The 27807-nt window shown below is 39.0% G+C and overlaps 1 protein-coding gene across 32 annotated transcripts in view; it reads right to left on the bottom strand.

The window, feature by feature from the left end:
* NRXN1 (neurexin 1) overlaps window positions 1-27807 on the bottom strand; it is a 1247341-nt gene that overhangs the window by 583369 nt on the left and 636165 nt on the right. For 17 of the 32 annotated variants that reach the window (XM_075127164.1, XM_075127167.1, XM_075127174.1 and 14 more), the window contains 2 exons: window positions 13495-13668; window positions 2832-2951 (listed from right to left, as the gene is read on the bottom strand). In XM_075127164.1, coding sequence (XP_074983265.1) covers window positions 2832-2951; window positions 13495-13668 — 294 coding nt within the window. Of the gene's footprint in view, window positions 1-2831; window positions 2952-3890; window positions 3918-13494; window positions 13669-27807 lie in introns of all 32 variants that reach the window. The other 15 variants (XM_075127156.1, XM_075127160.1, XM_075127172.1 and 12 more) reach the window with 1 other exon arrangement.

Here is a 27807-nt window from a genome sequence, read left to right as displayed (position 1 = left end):
TATCTGTTACACTGGATGCACTTAAAAAGTTTCTTCTGGACTGAAAATGTTTACAGATTCTAGTGATATTCCTGAATATGGTCCCCTATGCTGTAAACTGAGACATGCTGGCATGAATCAGTTTTCACAGAGGATATTAGCTTCACTCTTCCAGGAAGTATGTTCCCTGATCACTGGAATCTTTTCCTCCCCACTTACAGATATGTATAGGACATACTCAGTTTGTCAGAGGAAGAAACTGCTTCATGCTTTCCTTATTTTGAGCTGAATTTTGATACTCTTAACTTATGCTGAATAGCACTTTATAAAAAATCTCTTACATGCATATATATATGTATTATGGTATTTTTGCATAGCTATCACAACTGTATTTTTCTGTACTACTTTTTCCCCATTTTCCGTTTCCTCTGAACTTTCTGCTATGGAAATTAAGGACCAGGCGAGAGGTATGTAAGTGAAGACTAGAGATGACATGATGTCAAACTTTCATGAACTGAGGTCAGACTAGTTGACAGTAGTTGAGCAATGGTCTAAAGTTGCCGTTGGGGAGGTCTAGGTTGGATATTAGGAAACACTATTTCACTAGGAGGGTGGTGAAGCACTGGAATGGGTTACCTAGGGAGGTGGTGGAATCTCCATTCTTAGAGGTTTTTAAGGTCCAGCTTGACAAAGCCCTGGCTGGGATGATTTTGTTGGGGTTGGTCCTGCTTTGAGCAGGGGGTTGGACTAGATGACCTCCTGAGGTCTCTACCAACCTTAATCTTCTATGATTCTATGACATACTGAAAATATCAACCTAAAAAGAACAACATTGTTTGTACAAATTTCAAGAAATATCTTAACTAAGACTTGCAAGAAAAGTCAGGAAAAGTAGCTAGACAATGCTTTCTTCTTAATCCTCCGAAAAATAGTAGGATTTTACATGCTACACTTATCAAGTCACAGATAATGATACTTTATTATTTTTTTAATTTTTCACATTATTTTGATAACTTTTAAAGAGCTACCTACCTTAAAATAACCCAGTTTTTTTGTTACTCTAATATGCTACATGCATCATTTTGATATACTAAGCATTCTGTTTTACTTAGGTTTGTAAATATGAAACAGGCAAATCCAAATTTATGAATTAACAAGTACAGAAATTTTCTTATGTCAGAATACTGGGGCAGATTCTCAGTTTCTGTAAATCAGTGTAGTTCTGTTGGCTTCAATGGAGCAATGCTAAAATACACCAGTTGAAGACTGCACTTATTATGTTTTAAAGTGCACTTTATTCTTCAGCAGCAAAAAGTGTTATTACTAAAATGGCATGAGACAATTCTGCTGTCCTTAACTGAGCCAAATTTTTCTTGACATCAGTGTAAGCTCAGCTCAGTTAAACACCACTGAATTTTACCCAGTGTTTTGAGATCTGTAACAATATCGATAAGACACCCATGAAAGTGTATATGGCATCCAAATTAGCATCAAAACCAACTGCCTTTAGTAGTACCAGAACCCCACCCATTTTACCTGCACATCAGGCCTCTGAAATTTGGAATTGTGTGTCTGAAGGCTTAGTGGTAGACTCTCTCCTAAATGCTTTGAATCTCCCATTATGCATTCTATCAGAAAGTGCAGATATCCAGAACTGGTTTTCTTCCACTTTTGTGATGGGAGATCATGAAAAAATGGGTATAGTTTGGGCAACAATTAAAAATAATAACAGAAAACCCCAACAATGGGAATCTTATGAGAATCTTTTGCCATAAATTTTCCATATATTTTAATTTCTAATCTCATAACTGCTTGGGACCTACCGTTTGAACTAAGCATTGTTAACTCTTTTGAGATAATCACAGTTATGATGCTGGTCTAGATCTTGTCCAATAAAGAAATGAACTTTGTTGTAGACTGGACAGCCAAAATTGCATATAGTAGCCAAAAAATGCTTGACTAGATATTTATATTAACACTTTCTACCATATTTGGCAGGATGTGGAAACCATACTCTCATTAAAATACATGTACACAACTGTGAAAATCAAGATGCCAAGTCTGACTGAAATGACCTTCTTGGAAATATGCAAAGGTTCCCAATAATCAGACATCTCAAATGGGATAAAGTTTAATCCTCAGTAAGAAATCTTGATAGTTTCTTTAATCAAATAGGCCTTATTCATTGCTGCATTATTGCAGTTTCATACCAAGCTAACTCCAGTGAAATCAAGGGGTCTAGACTGGCATGAAACCAGAGCAGCACGCTGGTGAAGCAGGTCCCATATTTATCACAACTTCCATTTGTACTTGAGAACCAGATGGCTGGTATATGATATTTGTGTTTATTCAGATGAAATTTTAAAAAAACCCTAAAACACTTGGAGTGCTTTTTATTTGACAGAGCTTAATGTGTCACCTAAAGAAATCCACAAAGAAAGATAATGAGCCTTGTCAACTGTTTCATAGTAATTACAGCTCTCATGAAATAAAGTTACAAAACTACAATATAGCTTAAGATAATGAAATATGAAAAGTTTTTTCTAATCAGAAAAAAACTATTTGTAATGTTTATGCAAGGCTCATTTCAAATATGTAACCATCAATTCATTAGATATGCAATCAAATATAATAAACCCAAATTCTTTCACAATGTTAGATGTAGTATTGTTATCCCCCATTTATACTGTAATGCTTTATCACGTTCTTCCTACAAGCATCATAGATTTTCTCAGAGTTTTGCCAGTTCAATTAACTATATAATATTAGAATAATACAAATTTCAGACACTTTCTTTAAATACTGCCCTAGAGCTGTAAGGCTTTTAGATAAGCATTCTCTGATATACTTACGGTCATTGCACAATGGTCCACTAAAGGAGGTCATACTGCAGTCACAGCTGAATCCATCCCACTGCTGTAAGCACACTCCTTGGTTTGCACATGAATCCTCTTGGCATGTGGTGCTGGGGCCTGATGAGAACATACAAAAGCGACTAGTATTTTGTCTTTCAAAGTAACATGTTTTGTCTTTGGATCACATGGTAGTTGCCAACATCTTAAACCTAATGAGCAAAGGAATCTAAAGTAGAATTTATTTAAAACTTTCTGTGTTATGTGGAGGCATATAACATTACAAGATCTTTTGTTTTGGCTCTAATTCTGACAGAACAGAATTCATAAAGAAAACAAGGGCAGTAGGGATGTTAACACTGTAGCAAGCTATGGTTAATTTCACATCACACCATTAACAGGTTAAATCTTTTCTTTCATGAAATTAATGTATTTATTCTTTTTCCTGCAAAACGTGTTCCAACCAGCAAAACCAGGTACCATGGAAAATGGGAAATAAAGCTACACGAAACAAGATCAGAAAATTAAAAACAAGCTAGGAAATGAAGCTACATTGTAATGTACCTGAAATCCAAGAAAGTACTTTAAGAAAGAGCTGAGTCTAAAATAAAGAGGAGTTGAGGGATGGGTTTGCAGGAAGGAATGTTGGCAAGTATTGATTCACATGCTTTAGTGATCCCATGCAGGTTCTTTTTTAAACAGAAAAAAAAAAATATCAGAGTACTAATGAGCTGGCATGCCCAAATGTGACATACAAATGAAAAACAAAGCTATTCTATTTCTAGAGATTCATAACTAGACCACTGAAAAATAAAAGAACTTTTTAAAAGGTATGATCAAAGCACTAAAGCAATCACTATACAAACATATTCAAGACTGAAAGCCTTTATGCAAAATATGCCGTAAAATGAAGGTTCTTTATCATGTTTAGGGGTAAAAAGAGAAAATCTGAAACAAAACAACACACTTTATGGCAGGAAATGTACAGAGCATTTATTGTAGAAATCCAGCTGTGCATTCTGGGTTTCAGTCTTGTTTAATACACACAGGGCTATCTACCTTGCAAATCAGCTTTCATCAATGCAACTTTGTCGGCAAAATAAAAAAAAGGCAAAATATATTATATGTTAGTAAGCAATATTGAAATGGCAGCAAACACAGGAAAAACATTCAGAGTAAAGTGCATGCTGCTGTTAAAAAGAGAAAGAAATGCCATATAACACAAACAAATTAATGCTAATAGCCATAAATCTCTAGGCAAGCCAAAATGAGAAAGCAGTAATTTGCCAGTATTTTACTACAAATATAATGGTTAATTGAGCTGATGACATGTAATGAAGGAAAATTAAAAGTTTTTTTCTTCTTCTTGGATAGATATGAATGCATTAGCAAAGTGAATGCATGGCTGCATCCTGAGTAGTCATTTGTCATGTTCAGATACAGTGAATTCTAAAGTCATTAGCACATTATCGCTTCCCATCTTCCTCTCCTCTAGACCTTTCTGTATGACTGGGAGAATTAAGATAGAAATATACATTATGAACCATATATTGCCTTGGATCAACATACACAGATCTCCCATTGGCATGCACTAATCAAGGAAATAATATGGTCCTAATCCTTATAAAACCCTTTTCAGACATTTTGGAGACAGAGACATCCACTTAAATCTTATTTTAAATTAAATCCCACTGAAAGCTCCTAATGTGGAATTTTCTTATCTAATCGTATAAGAATCACTCATTTGGGGGTATTTAACAAGGCCCAAAATCTGTGAGATACTTAAGCATGTGCCCAGTTTAAAGCACATAAATGTGACTAGTCACATGCTTCAAGTTATTCAAGTGCTTAAGTACCTTGCTGAATTGGGACCCAAAAGATCGTCACAAGACTAGGTCTACCAATAGAGTATACTATTGACCACAGGTTAGCCAAAAGTATGAATTAGCTCTGATATATTTAGCCTGTGTACTAAAATGCTGGTATCTATAAGATTAATCTGAAATTTTATGCAGCAGCTGATGATCTGCATTCAACAAAGAAGGGACATCTAGGGCAGCCATTCCACTTTCTTAGCAGTTTTGAGTTCAAAAGTTTTTCTTTAAACATTTGGGCATTGCATCATTCTTTGGGTATTATGATGGTTGACAAGTCACTCACTTTTTAAAAAAAAAACAGAATCTGCTACTTGGACACCTTACAAAAATGAAGTGAAAATATCTGTAGGTGTTTAAATGCTATATATACATGCATTTATTTACACTTTTGTTATGCAATGTTAGATCTCATCATCAAATTAAAATTAGAAAAAAGTCATGCAGAAGTAAAGTAGAAAAACACAGACACTGAGGCAAAAAAAAAATATAGAATAAAGTGAATGCTAAAATGCATGAATGTAGAAGGAAATACTTTTTGTAACTTATGGAACAATTGCCTTAATGAGTTTTTGCTATTGCTCATATCATTCTGAGTGTTTATGGCTTTGCAGCTCTTGCATATTATGTGTAAATATTTCTCCAACAGAATTTGCTAAAAAACACAGATTGGTTACAACCATATGACTGGTTTTAAGTGTAAATAATATTTTTTTAAAAATCATACTTCTTGACAGAATAAAGTATGTTTAACTGATGCTAGAAAATGTCAATAAATATTACCATTGGGTTCATAATTTTATGTACATATTATAGATCTATTTTTATTTATCTAAGCTATTTAGTCAGATGCGATAATATGCAGCTTTGAGTACTTGTGGTATAAATATAATTTTGTTTCATCTTCGTTGCGGACTTTTTAAAATTGACTGGATTTATTTTTTTGCATGGGTAGTCAATTTTATATTTGTAAAGTAAGGACATGGATCGGTTTGGGAGTTACACATTTAAACAAAAGCTTCATATTACCTACTGGTCTGTCTTGATGTCTTGTGGCACATCAGAAAGGTAACTCAGAATTTACCTTATGTCACCACTGTCCATCACCATGTGTGCTGAAGAAAATATTAAACTTTTCTATGGCAGGCCCTGATCCCACTTCAACTGAAGTCTATGGAAAAATTATTGAATTCAGTCGAGCAAGATCTGGCCCTAATGACCAAACCACAAAAGTGACTGAAATGATCTAGCTTTCGGTTAATTATTCGCAGGTCTATTAAACAATTTTTTACAGTTCTATCTTTATAGTTTCTTGTCACTGAAGTTTTGTCAACAAAGAGGTCCCCAAAAAGTTTAACGTCTATTCAAGAACCAAAACTACATGGAGTTCAGGCATTTGTTTTTGGCGGCAACCCCGAATTCCTGTGATCATTAAAAACTTGCCTTTTCTGTCCCACCTGCCTACCTGCGAAAAGTATCACAAACCAGGCCATGATCCTGCAAACACTTATGCACATGTGTTACATTAAACACAGAAGTAATTCCAATGAAATCAATAGGATTTCTCATGGTAGTAAAGTTAAGCATATACATATAAGTGTTTTCAGGACAATAACCTAATAAATAGAAACCCTGATCCTGCAGGTGATAGCGCAAGGGTGAACTGTGGCAATGGGTCTCTGAACAGACATAGCAGTCTGTCAAATGCTATCAATTGTAGGATGGAGACCTAAAGGGTATGTCTACACTAAAAAATTAGGTCGATTTTACAGAAGTCAATTTTTATAATTCAATTTTATACAGTTGATTGCGTACGTCCACACTAAGAGCACTGAGCCGGCGAAGTGGGTCCTCACTACTATGGCTAGCATCTACTTACAGAGCGGTGTACTGTGGGTAGCTATCCCACAGTTCTCGCAGTCTCCTCTGACCATTGGAATTCTGGGTTAAGCTCCCAGTGTCTGATGGGGCAAAAGCTTTGTCGCGAGTTGTTTTTGGTACATGTCGTCGGGCCCCCCTCCCTCCCTCTCTGAAAGCAATGACAGACAATCGTTTCACGCCTTTTTCCTGTGGTCCAGTCCGCCGGCCCCGCTCAGCCCGCTGTCATGCTTGCCATACCACAGCAAGCATGGAGCCCGCTCAGCTCACCATCACCGTCCGTCTCCTGGGTGCTGCTGGAAGACTCGGTACTGCATTTCTACACAGCAGCAGCCCCTTGCCTTCACGGCAGATGGTACAGCAGGACTGATAGCCACCGTATGTCTCCTGGGTGTTCCTGGTAGACCTTGGTGAGGTCGATCAGGGGCGCCTGGACAGACATGGCTATCCTCCTCTTAGAGTGGGAGTGACTCCAGGTCATTCTTTTCTTTAAGTTTCGTCTCATGGAGATTCAGTCCTGCCTGGAATATCATGTGAGCTGGAGGCTTCTGCCTCAGGCTGCTCTCCCCGCCAGCAGCATCGTGCTGTCACACCTACCCCAGCCTGCCCCTTGCTCCCATGGCTTATAGAGCCTGGACAGTAGTAAGGAGCAGTTCAGCTTGTGGAATGACAAATCCAGAATGTGAAGGATTGCACTCTATGGGCCACGTTAAGACTATTTCAGAGTCCTAGATAGCATTTAGTCCCTATAAAAGGCTTCATGAAAATTTCCCCCCGCCCCTAACAAAAATGTTAATTTATCAGAGCAGCTGAAAGGATAAGGAACCTGGGACTATAACTTAGAGAGAGCTTCCATATTATTTAACTCATAATTGATATAAGTCAAAGTAAAATTTCACAGTGCGATCTGTTCTAAGATTAAAATTGCAGGAGGGGAGTCAGAAAAAGGAACAGGGACCTGTTTCCACCCAGTTTCAAACCAGGGACCTTTTGCATGTTAGATGAACATGATAACCATTACACTACAGAAACCCAACTTGAACATATCCCTCGCATTGTCCCTATTATACTTTATGTAACATGTGGTTGTACATTCATGGGCCTTCTCTTTTTTTACCACAGACTTTGCCAAATGCACAGGAATGTTTTTTCTAGCTACAGAATCTACCTAATGCAATGTCTATATCTATGACCTTCCTGCTAACAAAACAGTCATGCCCCCACCCAAGGCTGACACAGCGCAGAATGCAAGTGACACAGTGACCTGTCTCGGGCAGGATCGCTAGCGAGGCATGATACTTTTGCTGTTAAGCAAATACAGCAATTCTTTCCTGGCCTCTGCCACTGAATGCCTCCATGCATTAAGCTGTGCCCTATCAGTGCAGGAGGACTGCATGAGCCTGGAAAACATGTCATTGCAAGTGCGTTTTTTTCGCCTTCTGATCTGCAATAACCACAGGGATGGAGATGACAGGGGGAGCGTAGAAACATTCTACGCTCTATGATTCTGGGGGGACTGCATGGTCACCTGTGCTGCTGAGTGCTGCTGAGTTCGCCATTCTGGCCAAACAGGAAATGAAATTCAAAAGTTCCAGGAGCTTTTCCTGTGTACCTGGCTAGTGCATCTGAGTTCAAAGTGCTGTCCAGCTCAGTCACAGTGGAGCACTCTGGGATAGCTCCCAGAGGCCAATACCATCAAACTGCATCCACACTACCCGAAATTCGACCAGGCAATGTCGATTTCAGAGCTAATCCCCTCATCGGGGAGGAGCACAGAAATCTATTTTAAGAGCTCTTCAAGTCGACAAAAATGGCTTTGTTGTGTGGACGGGTGCAGGGTTAAATAGATCTAACGCTGCTAAATTCTACCTAAACCCATAGTGTAGACCAGGGCTAAGTGAGCATGTACAATTCCAATGCTCACAATTTGGTCAAAAGTCTCATGATATTTGGCATTTTTCTCAAAGTCTCAACTCATACAGTCAATTGATTATATGATCATCTTAAAGTAAGTTCCTATCTCTTATGATTAATGGAGAAAATCTACTCAGAAACCAGAAGGCAAATACAAATATTATGATTTTTAAGCCAATCTCATGATTTTGGGGTCCTGTCTCATGATTTTTGAGTACCTAGGCTTGGCAATATTGCAGTCTTCTCACATAGGGGAGAACTTTAAGAAGCTGACTGATCAAACATGAGCAGCCAGTCTTCCTCAAAAGGAAAATAGATCATATAAAACTTAGAGCTGTCAAATGATTAAAAAAAATTAAACATGATTAAATATGAGATTTAAAAAAAATAATTGTAATTGTGAGATTAAAAAATCACAATTACTTGCAGTTTTAATTGCACTGTTAATAATAGAATACCATTTATTTAAATATTTTATATGTTCTCTACATTTTCAAATATATTGATTTTATATACATCACAAAATACAAAGTGTACAGAGCTCACTTTACATTATTATTTTTATTACAAATATTTGCATTGTAAAAAAGATAAACAAAAGAAATAGTATTTTTCATTTCTCCTCATATGGGTATTATACTGCAATCTCTTTATCGTAAAAATGCATCATAAAATGTAGAATTTTTTTAATAAAACTGCACTCAAAAATAAAACAAGTCCACTCAGTCCTATTTCTTGTTCAGTCAATCGCTAAGACAAACATGTTTATTTACATTTACAGGAGATAATGCTGCCCGCTTCTCATTTACAGTGTCACCTGAAAGTGAGAACAGGGAATCACATGGCACTTTTTTAGCTGGTATTGTAAGGTATTTGCGTGACAGATATGCTAAACATTCCTATGCCCCTTCATGCTTCGGCCATTATTCCAGAGGACATGCTTCCATGCTGATGACGGTTGTGCTTGAGAACGATCCAAAGCAGTGCAGAATGCCGCACGCCCATTTTCATCATCTGAGTCAGATGCCACCAACAGAAGGTTGATTTTCTTTCTTTTTTTTTTTTTGGTGGTTTGGATTCTGTAGTTTCCAAATTGGAGTCTTGCTCTTTTAAGACTTCTGACAGCATATTCCACACCTTGCCCTGCTCATATTTTGGAAGGCACTTCAGATTCTTAAACCTTGTGCTGAGTGCCGTAGCTATCTTTAGAAATCTCACATTAGTACCTTCTTTATATTTTGTCAAATCTGCAGTGAAAGTGTTCTTAGATTGAACAACATGTACTGGGTCATCATTCAAGACTGTCATAGCACAAAATATATGGCAGAATGTGGCTAAAACCACAGGCAAGAGACATACAATTCTCCCCACACCCCAGGAATTCAGTCACAAATTTAATTAACACATTATTTTTAAACAAGTGTCATCAGCATGGAAGCATGTCCTCTAGAATGGTGGCCAAAGCATGAAGGGGTACGCGAATGCTTAGCATATCTGGCAGATAAATAGCTTGCAATGCCAGCTACAAAAGTGCCATGCAAATGCCTGTTCTCCCTTTCAGATGAGATTGTAAATAAGAATCAGGCAGCATTTTACAGGAGATAATGCTTGTTTGTCTTAGTAATTGGCTGAACAAGAAGTAGGACTGAGTGAATTTGTAGGCGCTAAAGTTTTACATTAATTTGGTTTTGAGTGCAGTTCTGTAACAAAAACATCTAAATTTGTAAGTTGCACTTTCATGATAAAGAGATTATACTATAGTACTTATATAAGGTGAATTGAAAAGTACTATTTTTTGTTTATTTTTACAGTGCAAATATTCATATTAAAAATAAAAATATAAAGTGAGCACTGTACACTTTGCATTCTGTGTTGTAATTGAAATCAGTATATTTGAAAATGTAAAAAAAAATCCAAAAATATTTATAATAAATTTAATTTGGTATTCTATTATTGTTTAACAGTGTGATTAACACTATGATTAATCCCAATCAATTTTTTAAATTGAGTTAATTTGTTTTGAGTTAATCACTTGAGCTAACTGCAATTAATTGACAGTCCTATTAAAAATGCTATTGACATTACATGTTTAGACTGGACTATATTTTATTGACCTGGATATGGATAAGAGCTTGCTATTAATACTTATGCTCAGGTAAGTAAACGTAGGCTACTCCTGTCTGATTATCTCTCATTTTATATGACAATAAACTAGGTTAAATAATCAGTGGTGTTTTCATTATTCTGATGACTTCTTTACCGACTGTTCATCTCTTTTATATAGTCTATGTACATAAATGGGTGGTTAGGGTTATTTTAGTTTAGGAATGAATGTGAAGGAATGGTAGGCATGTCAGTCCCAGGATATTAGAGAGACAAGGTGGGTAAGGTAATATGTTTTATTGGACCAACTTCTGTTGGTGAGGCAGACAAGTTTTGAGATACACACAGCTCTTCTTCATTTCTTTCCCAGACCGATAGAAGGCCTGTGTGGCTCCAGATCTTCTCTCTATTACCAACAGAAGTTGGTTCAATAAAACATATTACCTCCCCCACCTTGTCTCTGTGAAGGAATGGAATAGATAGTAATCAAAGTAATCAATGAGTGTTTAGTTGTCTATATGGTGACTCTAGCGAAATCATATTCAAGGATTTTAATTTCTTACATTCTTTTTCTTATTTTTATTATTTTAAAATATATATTTTGGCATGCTGCATTATTTCTAGTACATATTAAATTAAAATTAATATGTATTTTATTCATGGGCTCTTCTGTGGTGCTTATCATTGTCTTTATTGCATGCCTCACACACGTACTAACACTGTTGCCAACTCTCTCAATATTATAAGGAATCTCCCGATTTTAAGCTACTCATGATGCTGTTAATGGCCCAATCTTACTAGCTTACTTTTGTCTGGATCTAAAGCCCTTAGTAATTATGAAGAGACTCCCATTGACTTTAATGAGCTTTGGATCAAGCCCATTAACCAAAACCATCACTGAAGGTAAAATTGACTTCCTGCTGATTCTTAATGGGAATTCTCCACAAGGACACAGGATAGGATGGCCCTCTAAGGGAGGTGGGTTCAGCCCCATGACTAATTAAGCTGGATCTCAGGGGACGGCTTTAAGACCAGGGATCAGATAACAGCCTGAAGGTAACCTGGTTCTCAGATAAAAGACCAGTAAGCATCACAGTTAGGCAGAAAAGTGAGGGGAGTAATTAGGAGGCCCAGGACTAGGGGAAAGTACCTGGAAGGCGGCATTCCACTAGCTTGGATCGTGAACTGGGCCTCAGTTCACAAGAACTTTTAAGCACCTATAAAATCAATGGGATTCACAAAGCCTGAGAGCAGTGCCCCAGCTCTCTATACAACAAACGGGGAAAGACAGTTGCCTTCAAATGGGATTCCCCAAAGTCAGCATGCTATGAAGCTCCTCACTTAAGAGAACTAATGGGAGATGACAAACTGTGGTGTCTGTGCTAAGCCTCACCCATCTCTCAGAGATAGGTGCTTAAGTCCATGCTGCAGGCAGGTGTTTCCCTCTACTTGGGAATCTCAGCTGCAAACCCTCTCTGGGTGCTAGGCACATATACTATTTCAGCAAGAAGCCAGAAGAAGAACCTCCCTTATAATTTTGAGGCTAGTGGATAGGATACTCACCAGGTAGACCCCCTCTCCATCTGAGTGGGAAAAGAGATCTGCCATCTCTCAGGTGGGTGCCCCAACAGCTGGGCTAGGGGATAATCTGATGTGGAAAGGGGAGCTCTTTCATTCTCTCCTGTTGAAGCTGTTTCACTTTGCATCAATAATTTTAAAAGGTCATCGGAGCAGGGGACTTAGATCCTGCATCTCCCAAGGGAGTGCTCTAACACCCGTGATACAGAGTTATTCTCATGCTTACTCTCTCTCTCTCTCTGGCCCAATGTTGAAGCTATGTCAGTGTGGCTAAATAATGAGAGACTCACTCGGCCAGACATAGAAAGAATGAATTAAGCTTAAGCAGTTCATGAAAAAACCCAAACATTTTCTTGATCTGAAAGTCATTGAGAGAATATTAACATGGAACACCACAATGCCATTTTTGTAGTCACTTTTCAAAGCAGAATGGTACTTTAGTGAAAGTAATGTACTGGAAGACAGTTGCTAAATTCAGAATAATGTGAATAAAGTGTATGTAGGGACAGAGAATTGATTTAAACTAATATATAAAAGTGAAAACTCTGTGGAATGAAGCTACTGGAGGAATTAGAGATAGACCGTAGACAAACCCTTAAACATGAACACCCTAGTACTACTGACTCCTTGAAAACAAAATTCACATTTTATAGCCCATCTGCCCTCATAACCAAAACTGTAATCATCCAGGGCAAAATCCTGGCTTTCATATTCAAATAAATCTTTTGGGGCGTAATTCGGTCCTAACTTGCATCCCACACTATTCCACTGGAGCCACTAAAGCTGTACAGTGTGTGACAGAGCACAGTTTGGCCTTATTAACTTCAATGGATATGAAGATTTACAACCAAAAAATCATAATCTAAGCAGGTTGCATAATACAGGGCAGACACTGGGATACTGCTTATTCATTAGCTAATGTCTAAGTATTATATAGAAGCTAATTGTTACTGTTACCATGATTAAATAAAATATGTCACAAACAAACAAAAGACACGAAAACCAGCTTGTCACTAAAGAGGAGCAAAATCTACAGATTATATTCAAGAGGTAAATTAGCGTTCTCAGGTTAGTTTGTGCTTTGTTGAGTAGGTATACATTTCTCCTCGTGGGCATCTACCCTCATTAATAGTGTGCACAAGTTATACTACAACTGAGGCACAACGCTAATTACACAGGTAAAATATAAACCCACCATATAGACAGTACAAATAAACAGGACTCAGCAGATGGGTCTAACACTTGCACAATGAGATATAAGAATATCTGCTTTATATTGGAAGTACGTATGATGAAACTATTATGATGTTCAGTACCTTCACATCCTCTTTCTATTTGCCCGTTGCAAAACAGGGCATCCGAGATCAGATCAGGCAGACGTCCATTTAAGTCAACTGATGCAAGGCAACCTTGAAATCCCTCCTTTGCATGCACCAGTTTTGGTAAGGATTTATACATTTCTTTCGCCACTCCTCCAATATACAAATCACCTGTTAAACAGAAGTAAATATTAGTCATAGAAAAGAGAGCTAGTAGGTCTTTTGGTTTGCTTAAATATCTGGCCCTCTCTTTCTAAATAACATAGAATCATAGAATATCAGGGTTGCAAGGGACCTCAGGAGGTCATCTAGTCCAACCCCCTGCTCAAAGCAAGACCAATCCCCAATTAAATCATCCCAGCCAGGGCTTTGTCATGCCTGACCTTAAAAACCTCTAAGGAAGGAGATTCCACCACCTCCCTAGGTAACGCATTCCAGTGTTTCACCACCCTCCTAGTGAAAAAGTTTTTTCCTAATAACCAACCTAAACCTCCCCCACTGCAACTTGAGACCATTACTCCTTGTTCTGTCATCTGCTACCACCGAGAACAGTGTAGATCCATCCTCTTTGGAACCCCCTTTCAGCTAGTTGAAGGCAGCTATCAAATCCCCCCTCATTCTTCTCTTCTGCAGACTAAACAATCCCAGTTCCCTCAGCCTCTCCTCATAAGTCATGTGTTCCAGTCCCCTAATTATTTTTGTTGCCCTCCACTGGACAGTTTCCCATTTTTCCATATCTTTCTTGTAGCGTGGGGCCCAAAACTGGAAGCTGTACTCCAGATGAGGCCTCACCAATGTCGAATAGAGGGGAATGATCACGTCCCTTGATCTGCTGGCAATGCCTCTAATTATACAGCCCAAAATCCCATTAGCCTTCTTGGCAACAAGGGCACACTGTTGACTCATATCCAGCTTCTCGTCCACTGTAACCCCTAGGTCCTTTTCTGCAGCACTGCTGCCGAGCCAATTGATCCCTAGTCTGTATTTTGTGTTTTGTCACATATTTTTTGGGGAGACACCATCACTACATTCTGAGTGAGAGTATTGAGATGCTGGAACTTGCTCCCACTTTGGTCCAAAATAGCCTGATTTTGGTGATCTTCCAAGCATGTTGCAAAAGACACACATGACTGGGGAGCTTGGAGAGGGCGTAAGGTATGCTTCTAACAATAATGAAGGGGTGGAAAGGAGCTTTTTTGTAAGAGGCTGACTTCCAGACTTCCCAATTGAATAATTTTAATGCTGTGGGGTTTTTACTTTATTTTTTTTCCAGTACCAGTTATGTTTTAAGGCTCCCTAGAGTCTTTTATAATCATCTTTTAAAATCAAAATAAAGAAAACAAGCATAGATTGCTGGTTTGATGTTACCTTCATGTGAATAGATTTTTAGACTTTCTGACATCTCAATGAAAGATAAAACAGGATGCAATATTTGTCTGTTTCAAGTGGCTACAAGTACAATGCCACCATACTATATGATTATTTTGTATTCTGTGCCATAGGATAAGTAGAATAAGACAGGTTCTTGGTCCCAACAAGCTGATACCCCAATACTACTCACTGTTTTATAATTAGTTAATAAAACTCTTAGGTACTTACATGACCTCACCACCATAGTATCTGAGCATCTCTGAGTGTTTAATGTATTTATCCTCACAACACCCCTGTGAGGTAGGGAAGTGTCCATTTTACAGATGAGGAACATAGGCCCAGATCCTCAAAGTATTTAGGCTCCTAACTACCATTAACTTCAGTGGGATTTAGGAGCCTAAATACCTTTGAGTATCTAGCCTAATGTCACACAGGAAGTCTGTGATAGAACATGCAATTGAATTTGGGTCTCCAGAATCCTAGGTTAGTATCTTAACTACTGTACAATACTTCTGTGACACTCTTTCCCTTGGGTGAGCACCCTGTAACTCTCACATTCCTCATCTGTATATAATTGTGATATTGCATATAAAGCTGGCCATGTAAGGTATCAGTGGAAAGGTTATGATCAGCTGAAACCCATTGTTCCATCTAAATATGCATATCATTATTGCATATAAAATTATAAGAATTGTGTTGAATGGTTTTCACTAAAATACATTGTGGGTTTGGGAAGCACCCAGGTACTAGCTATCCAGAGACAACAACAAAGGAAGTAACCAATGCTCAGGTGGGTGCTGAACAGACATCACTAGCCATTGTCCAGCAGAGGAGTTGCAGTTTAATGACTCACTCACAGGAGACACACGGGGGTGTTTCTTCACCTTGGACTCAGCAAAGCCCACCAGACATGCCTGGACTTGTGTTCTCCAAGCACATGGACTAAGAGTATAAAAAAGAACACAGTGGCCCCATGCTTGTCCTTTTCTCCTCCCCCCACCAATGCTGCAAGCAACAAGAACACTCAGAAGACTGAATACTCCAACAGTGAAGATTGGCCCAGGTTTCAAGGGTGAAACCAGTTTGTTATGAACTGTAACATCCAGTGGGGTGAGAAAACTGCTTGATCTAAATACTGCCTAGTGTCTTACAGGTTTAGGATTTAGATTGTGCGCTTATTTTGTTTTCTTTGGTAACTATCTCTGGCTTTTTGCCTATCACTTATAATCACTTAAAATCTATCTTTTGTAATCAATAATCTCGTTTACCTTTACATGTGAGTTTGCCTGAAAAGCTTGGTAAATTTGCTCAGGTTTACAAAGGCTGCTGTATATCCACTTTCCAATAATGAAGTAGTAAACCAATTAATAAATTTGCATTGCTCAAGAAAGGGTCTTGAGCACTGCAAGATGGTATATTCCTGATGTACAAGGCTGGGAGCTGGGGGGATTTGGCTGGTGTCTTTCTCTGTGTGATTTCATGAGTGGCTCTGTGAGCATTCACACTTTAGAGCTTACAAGTAGAAGTATGAAGGGGCATACAAATGGTTAGCATATCTTGCACGAAAATATCATGCATCGCCGGCTACAACAGTGCTATGTGAATGCCTGATCTCAGTTTCAGGTGGCATTGTACATACAAAGCAGGTAGTACATACAAAGCAGGTAGTACATACATTGTACATACAAAGCATCTCCTGTAAATGTAAACAAACTTGTTTGTCTAAGCAATAGGCTGAACAAGAAGTAGGACTGAGTGGACTTGTAGACTCTAAAGTTTTACATTGTTTTGTTTTTTAGTGCAGTTGTGTAACAAAAAAGTTCTACATTTGTAGGTTGCACTTTCATGATAAAGAGATTGCACTACAGTACTTGTATGAGGTGAATTGAAAAATACTATTTTTTGTTTATTTTTGTAAAGTGCAAATATGTGTAATAAAAAAATACAAAGTGAGCACTCTACACTTATAACTGTGTTATAATTGAAATCAATATATTTGAAAATATAGAAAAATATCCAAAATGTTTATAAAATTAAATTTGTATTCTATTATGGTTTAACACTGTGATTAAAACTGTGATTAATCACAACTATTTTTTAAAATCTAGTTAATTTGTTTTGTGTTAATCACTTGAGTTAACTGTGATTAACACAAACCTTCACAAAGATAGAGTCAGAGGCCTCAATTACCTCCTGTATCTAGGCTCCACTTGGCTCAGGGAAATGAAGACTTGCTGTGCTGGCCAACACAAGTTAATCACAGGAAAGACCATATACCAGTGGAGGTTTGTTGTAGTAGAGACACATTCTACCAGGATCCTCTTCCTGTCCTTCCATTCTCCTTACACTGGCATTGAGGGTAGTATGTCTAGCACAGGAACTGCCCCAACAGGTTTACACCACCAGAGAGTTCCTCTCCACAAGGGAAATTCTCCACTAGCCAATTATGGCCAAACTTTCTGAACATCACAAAGTGCAAAGATCATACTGGATATTCTGGCCTTAAGTATATGACCAGGTATGAAAAGGAGCTAGATAATTTATGACTGTTTCAAAACCAACCAACCAAATAACATAACACCATGTGCTAGTGAAAGGTATTGAGTTTCAGGGATCTTATAAGAATACCCCAATATTATACACACTGAAGTACACCTGTATTACTAGTGTAAAATATAGTGGTTTTGACCACAGCTGGAGGACACTGTAGTGCTTCTTTATATGGAAGTCCTTGAGACTTGAAATCCTATATCTTATACAAAAGGTTCTAGGGAATGCTTCAGCAAAGTGTCTTGGCCCTTACATGGAAGGATTATATATAGGGCTGAGAGTAGTTCAGTTTCGATTCCCGTTTAAATTTTGGTCTCTGCTGAGACTGACAGTAAGGTAGCCAATTAATGCCAGTAATGGTGATTGTTAGATTGTCTATAGGGAATTGGACTGAGACCACCAATTCATTTCCCACAGGCCACCAAATGTCTTTCAGACACTAACAATTTTAGTCACTATGGACCAGCCTGTCAACCTGAATTGGACATGAATCAGTGAGCTAGAGATTAAGTACTTTGTATCATATTACTACTCCTTTGAGTCATCCAGTCCACACATTAGCAATATCTATAGCAATGTATACTAAGAAAAGAATAATTAAATCTCATGCTTCAGAACATAAGCTTGTTGCCTGCTGGGGTTCAAGAAGGAATTCTCTGCCCATCTCAAATGGCTACGTGATCTGAAGAGTCAACAATGGTTTCCTCTGGAGCATTAGCTATTGTCAACTCTTGAAGGTAGGACATCAGATAGAACAGAATAGTGGTCTGATCTGCCGGTAGCAATTCCTGCATTCCCACAAATAGGGCATAACTATTTCCTTAGTAGGACTGGAATTGGTACATTTTCAGTCCATTGCATTGGAAATAATGCAGATAATAAAAATGTTCCTTCTTTTTCTCATGTGAAACACAGTGAAAATCAAACCCTAAGAATTTTTCTGAACTATTGATCTGTCAATGGTTGTCTGACATAGATATAATTTCTCTGAATTTATTATGGTAGACTTGAAAGTGGGAAGATTCAGAAAGGTAAAAGAAAGTCAACAAAATACTAGAGCTATAGCACAAAGATTAATTTCATCCTCTTTCATTTCACATTCTTGTCCACTCTACTATAAAACCTAAAGAAGTTTACATTTTCCACGCAGAACCTTCCAGATTCTTTTGATTCATTAAAACCTTTAGAGATATTGATTCAATATGATGATATCCCAATAATGCCTAGACCTATTTCTTAGGCAAGGCAGTCCACTGTTCCATGAAGCCATGTATTCAAGGGCCAATTATGGTGAATAACTATTACAATGCAAGGTCATAGCAGCATTATAAGAAGAGAAGCTCAGATTACTCCTGTAAATATGTGTTGGAAGTCATCAACAAGATGCTCCCTTAGTTAACCATAAGACCCACAGAAACATGAATATACATAGCGTGATGTGTATGTTTCTGGTGAAATAGTTTATGGTTTAATTACAGCTTCCTAGCCATGATTAATCTTCTAAAAAAATAGGACCATCGTAATAGCATATAATGTGTTTTGTAAAATATACCATACTTAGCATTGTAAAAGATGTCATACTTAGCAAACTGCTTACTTTGCTCATTGGTGACTTCCTGCATAAACTGGAACACTGGAAATATGTTTGTGATGAGATGAAAAAAAATCTGTGGCAACCATAGGCAACTCTTTCCAGGCTCAGTAAATATCCTGACTAAGCTGCACAAGTAGGACAATTTATCAGCTTAAGCAGCAGGTTTCAAATCACTGAACATTATTTCCTATATGCTTGAGAAACTCTCAGAACAGCAGAAAGCTATGCTCAACTACTTAAAGAAGCACAAGACAAACAACCAAAACTAACTAAATAAAAAACAGCCGCTGGAAAGAATCCAGTCCATTGAACTTGATAGCCAGTGATGAGTTCATAAACCAGACACTACCACAGATACAATTAATTTGGAGAAAAATGTGACATCTCTGCTTGAGCACTAGAACAGTGGTTCCCAAACTTGTTCTGCCACTTGTGCAGGGAAAGCCCCTGGCGGGCCAGGCCAGTTTGTTTACCTGCTGGCGCGGGCCAAGGGACATACTGGCCGCTGCTTCCAGCAGCTCCCATTGGCCTGGAGCAGCGAACCACGGCCACTGGGAGCTGCAATTGGCCGAACCTGCGGATGCGGCAGGTAAACAAACCGGCCCAGCCTGCCAGTGGCTTTCCTTGCACAAGTGGCGGAACAAGTTTGGGAACCACTGCACTATACTAACTAGGCAAAATATTTCTCATCACTGACAAAACTGATGGAAAATAAAAGTAAAAGATTTACTAAAGGGAGAGCTGGTTAAAAAAAAAGACTGTTTTGGGGAATTTTTGGATTTTTTAATTCCCTGATATGTTTTCATTAAACCAACATGTGAAAAAAAATCTGCTCTCAAAAAACAAAAACTGAAGGCTTTTTTGGCCTTTGGGATTTTGCACCCATCCCTGTCTTTTCTGCTGTCAAAAAGGGGAAGAAGATGTGCAGAAAGGGAAAGAAAAGGGGAAATAAAATTTTCCAGAAATTTGTTGTTTTTGGTTTTCTATGGAAGAAACATTTTTAAAAGAAATTGCTTTTTTTCTTTAGAAAAAAAGGCCATTTGCTATCAAAAATAGTTGAGATGGGTAATTTTTGACTAGCTTTATGGGCTACATTTTGACTCAAGATGACATGCTCAGACAGGGTCAGAGGGGAAATGTATAACTCCCCTCATGCCCATGTATGGCCACTTGAAGCTTCAGTTTGGGCACAAAAGAGTAAGGGGCACTGTATGGTCACTCTCCCTCCCCTCCCTCCCCCGCCTTCTTTCCCTGGGGCCAGTTTTGTTCAACATCTTTATTAATGATCTGGATGATAGAATGGATTGCACCCTCAGCAAGCAGATGACACGAAGCTGGGGAGAGAGGTAGATATGCTGGAGGGTAGGGATAGCGTCCAGAGGGACCTAGACAAATTGGAGGATTGAGCCAAAAGAAATCTGATGAGGTTCAACAAGGACAAGTGCAGAGTCCTGCACTTGGGATGGAAGAATCCCATGCACCGCTACAGGCTGGGGACCCACTGGCTAAATGGCAGTTCTGCAAAAAAGGACCTGGGGATTACAGTGGATGAGAAGCTGGATATAAGTCAGCAGTGTGCACTTGTTGCCAGGAAGGCTAAGCAGATATTGGGCTGCATTAGTAAGAGCATTGCCAGCAGATCGAGGGAAGTGATTATTCCCCTCTATTTGGCACTGGTGAAGCCACATCTGGAGTATTGTGTCTAGTTTTGGGCCCCCTACTACAGAAAGGATGTGGATAAATTGGAGAGTCCAGTGGAGGGAATGAAAATGATCAGGGGGCTGGGGCACATGCCGTACGAGGAGAGGCTGAGGAAACTGGGCTTATTTAGTCTGCAGAAGAGAAGAGTGAGGGGGCATTTGATAGCAGCCTTCAACTACCTGAAGGGGGGTTCCAAAGAGGATGGAGCTCGGTTGTTCTCAGTGGTGGCAAATGACATAGCAAGGAGCAATGGTCTCAAGATGCAGTGGCCAAGGTCTAGGTTGGATATTAGGAAACACTGTTTCACTAGGAGGGTGGTGAAGTACTGGAATGGGTTACCTAGGGAGGTGGTAGAATCTCTATCATTAGAGGTTTTTAAGGCCCAGCTTGACAAAGCCCTGGATGGGATGATTTAGTTGGTGTTGATCCTGCTTTGAGCAGGGGGTTCTTCTAGATGACCTTCTGAGGTCTCTTCCAACCTTAATCTTCTATGATTCTATGAAGGAGAAGGGAAAATCTTGCTTCGCCCCTCAATGCCCTAGGGGCCAGGAGAGCTGACATGTCATTATATAAGATCCAGGAGTTGTAATTTGTTGATGTTATGCTCTTGTAGTGGCACAATGATGTCTTACTCTCTACTAAAAGTTGTATTGTTTGGATATAATCTAGCACTAAATTTTTGAAAAAAAGCATTTTTGTTGTTTCTTTGTGACTTGTTCACATTTTCCACTGAAAAAGAGAGAGCCACTGTCATAGCACACACACACCCTCTTTATTTTCCATGAAGGCTTTAATTCCACATTCACAAGGGACAATTAGATTCTCTACATAATTCAATCCATCAGAAAATGAAAATAAGGCAGAATCTCTGAGTGTTTCTAAGTAGAAATCAAGTATATGCAGTAAACACCATTGGGGGTTACAGGACGAGTAAGTCAGAGGAGAATTTAGCCCTTTGTCTACTGAAAGCGGGATCAGCAGACCATGCTCCAAACTCTCTTACACCTGCTTTTCTCTTGTTTACAGTGAATTGTAAACTCTCTACACAAGACATTCATGCTGAATATCTCTGTCTACATATGATCACACATTATGGGCCTTCCTCCTGCATGCTCCCCATACAGGTAACTCCCACAGACTTCAATGTGAGTTACATGATCTAAGCACTTGGAGGAACAGGCTCTAAATTTGTGTCTGTTTATTTGTCTGCATATTGTCTATGTGAACTACTGTCCTCACTGGAGGGAATGACTTATCTGTTCAATGGTAAGAGAGCTGGACACCTTCTACAGGCTGCAGCCTACCCAAAGTAAACCCTATTACTAGTACAAATGTTAGAGTGCTTCATGGGTTGCCTATAATTAACCAACTTCATGTCCAATTATTTTCTTTCTTTCTTTTTTAACATCTGGGAAAAAACCACAAAAGAGATAAATTGTTTATTAAGTTACAAAGTTAACCACCATAATTTATCTGGAGCAAAAGAGCAAAAAATTTTTTTTCAGAATTTGTTTTCCTCCTAGAATTATTTTGATTTTTTCACATATACTCCTGTACTGTCTTCAAATTCATCTTGACATTTTTAATTAAAAAAAAAAAATTCAAAGTAACATATCTGGAAAGGACAAATAAGGACAGAGAAGTAGCAAAGGAAGAAAAGAAAGAGGCAAAGGGTAGAAAAAAAAGAGGATTCCTTTTGTGTTATCCAGGCATGCTTGGAGGAAGAGGTCTATAAGTAGGAGAAAATATTCCTCAACCTCATAATTCTCCTTCCATTTCTATTATAAAAGTCAATATTATAGAGGCATCTTCATTCTTGGTCAAACATTTAGCAGCATGGTCATTTCCATGTTCAAGATAGTTAAGTCCCAGACAGCCTGCGAAGAACTACAAAAGGATCTCACAAAACTGTGTGACTGGGCAACAAAATGGCAAATGAAATTTAATGTTGATAAATGCAAAGTAATGCACATTGGAAAACATAATCCTAACTATACATATATAATGATGGGGTCTAAATTAGCTGTTACCACTCAAGAAAGAGATCTTGGAGTCATTGTGGATAGTTCTCTGAAATCATCCACTCAATGTACAGCGGCAGTCAAAAAAATTAACAGAATGTTGGGAATCATCAAGAAAAGGACAGATAAGACAGAAAATATCATATTGCCTCTATATAAATCCATGATACTCCCACACCTTGAATACTGTGTGCAGATGTGGTCGCTCCATCTCAAAAAAGATATATTGGAATTGGAAAAGATTCAGGAAAGGGCAACAAAAATGATTAGGGGTATAGAACGGCTTCAGTATGAGGAGAGATTAATAAGACTGGGACTTTTCAGCTTGAAAAAGAAGCGACTAAGGGGGGATATGATAGAGGTCTATAAAATCATGAGTGATATAGAGAAAGTAAATACGGAAGTGTTATTTACTCCTTCTCATAACACAAGAACAAGGGACCACCAAATGAAATTAATAGGTAGCAGGTTTAAAACAAACACAAGAAAGTATTTTTTCATGCAACGCATTGTCAACCTCTGGAACTCCTTGCCAGAGGGTGTTGTGAAGGCCAATACTATAACAGGGTTCAAAAGGGAGCTAGATAGATTCATGGAAGCTAGGTCCATCAATGGCTATTAGCCAGGATGGGCAGGAATGGTGTCCCTAGCCTCTGTTTGCCAGAAACTGTGATTGGGTGACAGGGCATGGATCACTTGATGATAACCTTTGGGGCGCCTGCCATTGGCCACTGTCAGAGGACAGGATACTGGGCTTGATGGACCTTTGGTCTGACCCAGTATGGTTGTTATGTTCTTATGTCTTTTTTGAATCCTCTGATTCAGCACTATAAATAAGTACCAGTATTTCTAGAGGACATGTATATTACAACCTGCAGAGGCAAGCAGTAAAGGAAAAGGAGTGAAGGAAGACATTGCCAGTAGTACAGGTAGTGCTAAGAGTCATGCTGCTGGGTCAGGGATACCACAATGATGGCAAAGAAAACCTCTGTTAGGGTGAAATCCAATTCTCCCTGAAGTCAATGAAAGTTTTTCCACTGATTTCATTTGTAGTTGACTAGAGCCTTTGGTGCATATACTGAGATGCCATTTTCAATATAGAGAGTTAAGATTTACTGCTTAATAAATCAATCAAGCTTCTGAGCTTATCTTGTAAATTATTTGTATCAAACTGCTATGGAAAAAATGATACAGAACCACTATATCACATAAGTGATACAGAAACAAATGTACTAATGTTCACCTAGTAAACAACTTATACACAATTTCCCCCTTCTCCCCACCCTCCAAGATCTTTTTAATTTGCTGCACTTGTTCAGCGAGGAAACTAAAAGAGTTGTGAAGGCTGAACCAATGAAATTTAAAATAAAACTTTGGGACAGAGTGGCCCACATCCTTTTTTTACTGATTTTAGTAAATAATTCTTACTTTTTGGCACTATCTTCATCACTAACATGCTATTAATGACACATGCATTGCTTCTCCCCCATGGATCAGTCATCAGCCAAGACCTTCTATATTGCATGCTCTCGGGGGCAAAGGCTATTTGTTGATTTTGATAAACATCACTGTCTTCAAATTACTTGTAGAGAGAGAATTCCTTTAGTCATTGCCTCATAAAAGTGCCAGCAGCATATAAAATGTACTCCGAGTAGACAGAGTAGATATTTGAGGGTAGTTAGCTAAGATATTGTACCGCAACTTTATTCACTGTTGGCAATACCTTTTTCTTGTTGTGCCAAGGAAAGGCTCATTACTTTGGGTGAATAATACTGTTCATTCAGATGTGGTTCCTACTATAGAGAAACAAGCAATGAAGATTTAACAGGAACCACAACTTGTGTCTTCATCAGACCAAAATAAAGAAGTCGTTCCTGGAGCTTTTTTGGATGGTGTTGCATAGGACTCAGAGATAGTGATGGATATATTTGTGAACATATTTCCCTTCATGCCTTTCAGCCTGTAATGGTTGAGAATAGTGCAGTTGTCTCAGAGTTGGTTCTGGATTCAACTAAAGCCCAGGAAGGGAATGGTCCTAAGTTTGCGTCTGCTAGGGAGAATGGCACTGTAACTAGGTTGCATATGCTCAAATAAATTTGTTAGTCTCTAAGGTACCACAAGTACTCCTATTCATTCACAGTTGTTTGTGGCTTGAATAGTTGCTCAAGCAGGTACCAGGTGGAACTCTTATGGTGAGAACACAGAGCTTGAGTTGGGACTAGATTCCTTTGTTTTTCAAGCAATTATAAGGTGCAATGGGGGAAGGGGAGGGAAAGAATGGGTGTTAACACCAGGGGCAGCTGTCAGTAGGTTTCCCACATCCTAAATATTTCTTTGATAAGTCAAAGACTCTAACTATCCTAAACACAGCTGAGGTGTAAAATGTCCATCTTTAATTGACCTTGGGGGACAATTTCACAGACACAAATGGCAGTTAAGCATCTAACCCACACTAATTTCCAACAGGAGTTAGGTGATTAATTAGTATTTGCCCCTTCCCTCCCTCACACCTGATTTGCCTTGTGTGACAGGCAGGTCAGAGCAAGAAAGGACTTTGCCCTTGTAGGTGAAGCTTAAACACCTTTTTACACAAACTTAATCATAAAACAGAAGAGTAAATGTAAAGAATGCTCTGACTCTTGTGACAGCCCAAACCAAGGTCTAAAGTGTGTCTCATTTCAGCCAAAATCCAGAGAATAAGAGGAAAACCCTGTTCTCACTTCCCACCTACATCTGTCCGCTCTATCCTTCTTCACAGATATCTTACATTCTACGCTCAACCCCGTGAGCCTCCACAACACATCCCACGCTAGTGTGCCTGAGGATCAGGATTAATTAACCCCTTCACAGGTAGTCTAGCCTTGCAAAGCCACATATTAAGGGGAGAAAATTCAGTCCTTCCTCTAGCCACAGTAGCACGGTCAATCCCTGCCCTGCCAGCCTCTGGGTGGCATCAATACACTCTGCCACAGCCCATTAGCAAAGGCAATACATTCAAGAGAGATTGACAAAGATCTAAGTTATGTTTACACAGACTCCAGAGCACATGCATTGTAGCATGAGGCTTTTCAAACCTGCCTATGGCAGGGTGCTGCTGTGTTTTTCCCCGTCTTCAGACACTACTACCCTGGGACCAAATCTTCTCTTCCAGCATCTGCCTCTGCCAGGCCACTCACCTGCTCCAGACTCCTGGAACTTTAAAGGGGTATGTCTTGGAATAGACAGGACCCAATCCCCACTTCTCCTTAAAAGGGATGACAGTGTTACACCACCCCTGCAATACAATGTGATCCTTGTTCACAAACCTGCTTCATGTTAGTTCCATGAGAGGATGAACTCAGTCTGCCACTAGACAAGTTATCGAGAGAAGAGGAATAGCACACAGTGTGGTGGCTTAGGCCCACTTTATTTGTCACCTCTGAGAATCCAAACTTTATTATCAGTACCACATAGGAACGTGTATCTTTTATACTCAATGGCACACTTTTGGGAAGAAAAGTAAGGTCTTTGGGATATTTCCTCTCTTGTAAGTGCAAATTCCAGCAGCTTCAAAACCCTTCACCTTAGCAATTGCAAATGGAAAGGACAACTTGTTCACTGCCAGAGTTTTTGGATAGTTTTCACTGAATTATTTGCTCTTTCAAGTGCTTTGGGATACTACCAGTTGTGCAATGTGTCAGGTGCTGCCTTGTGTCTTTGATACTTTCCATGCTGCTAACAAAACAAGGAAAAGAGGTGATATGTATTTGCAGGAATAGAAATGTGTAATTACAGGAATGAACCTGGGTTAGAATGTCACTCTCTTCTGGGGAAATATATGCCCTCAATCCTATCGCCTACCTCATTTCCATCTCATCCATAATATAAGGCTGGCTGAGATCTACTCCTTATAGCACAGATCTACTCCTTATAGTCTTCCACTGTGCATTGTGCCTTCCATACCCTCCATCATGAAGAAAAATACTTCCCTGTGGTTGTCTACTGGGCGCTCTATATATTCATTCCTTTTCAGCATATAGCACAGATTACAGTGCTGCTTATCAAGAGAATTTATTAATGATATTCCTCCTCCTTGACTGACACTACTCATTCTTTTTAATATTCATGGGAGCTTTGCAAACAATGACATATACCAAAGGCAAATAGATGAGGTTGGTGCCAGAGAGTTATTAGCTTTGATGGGCACAATGAGAAGGAGCATAGTGCAGATTCTTTTGCTTCTCATTTAACAGTATGTCATATTCCAGGTTAGAGGTAAAACTCATATCTGCTGCTCCACTTTTCTCCAACTCCCCTGATCATACTGTGCTACCTATTACCTGCTGCCCTGCGGACTTCCCTCACCAGCCTCAGCTGTGCTGCTGTCTTCAGTCTCCTCTCCTGCTGTTGCCATGCCCTCCACTACTTCATACCTTGGCTGCACCTGCTGTGCTATCTACTACTGTCCCCCTGTGCTGCTGCTATGTCATTTCCCCTCCCTGCTGCATTTTCCCACCCAACTCACTGCCTTAGAGCAAATCTATTTATGTTGGATAAAAACTTCACATTTCACAGAAACTATTCTAAAAAGGGGGTGGAGCTAAGTGGTCAGAAACATGAGAAGGAAGATGACCGTAGTAGCTGAGTTTTGAACAGAGTAGAGGGAGTGCTAAGGAGAGGGGTGTCTAAGTCACAATGTTTCTCAGGACTACTCTTGGCATGGTGCAGCTTAGAAACCTTGATCAGGAATGCACCTAAAGCCAGAATCCAGCTCTTAAATAACAGATTCTGATACAAGATACAACAAACCACACCAAAGAGAACTGACTCAACCCCAGTGATTGTACTTCTCCTGACTTTAACATTTTGTTAGGAAGAGGAAGTGGAAGGCATCAGTATTGACAGAGATTAAGCAGATTTAAAACTAAAGCAATCTGTTTGTCCAATGTTGGTGGTGCATGCTAAGCGGTAAATAATAAAATTTAATTGCCACATAAATGTGTGTGATAATCCATCTCCCATAGAATCAACCCTATGCCAATTATTTCACACTGTAATGTGAAGGAGGGAGGTGGTTATGCTGTGTGTGGGGGT

The sequence above is a fragment of the Caretta caretta genome, chromosome 3 (genome assembly GCF_965140235.1).
Source record: "Caretta caretta isolate rCarCar2 chromosome 3, rCarCar1.hap1, whole genome shotgun sequence".
NCBI lineage: Eukaryota > Metazoa > Chordata > Testudines > Cheloniidae > Caretta > Caretta caretta.
Note: the sequence above shows the minus strand (reverse complement) of the source record. Positions and strands in the feature narration are given on the sequence as shown.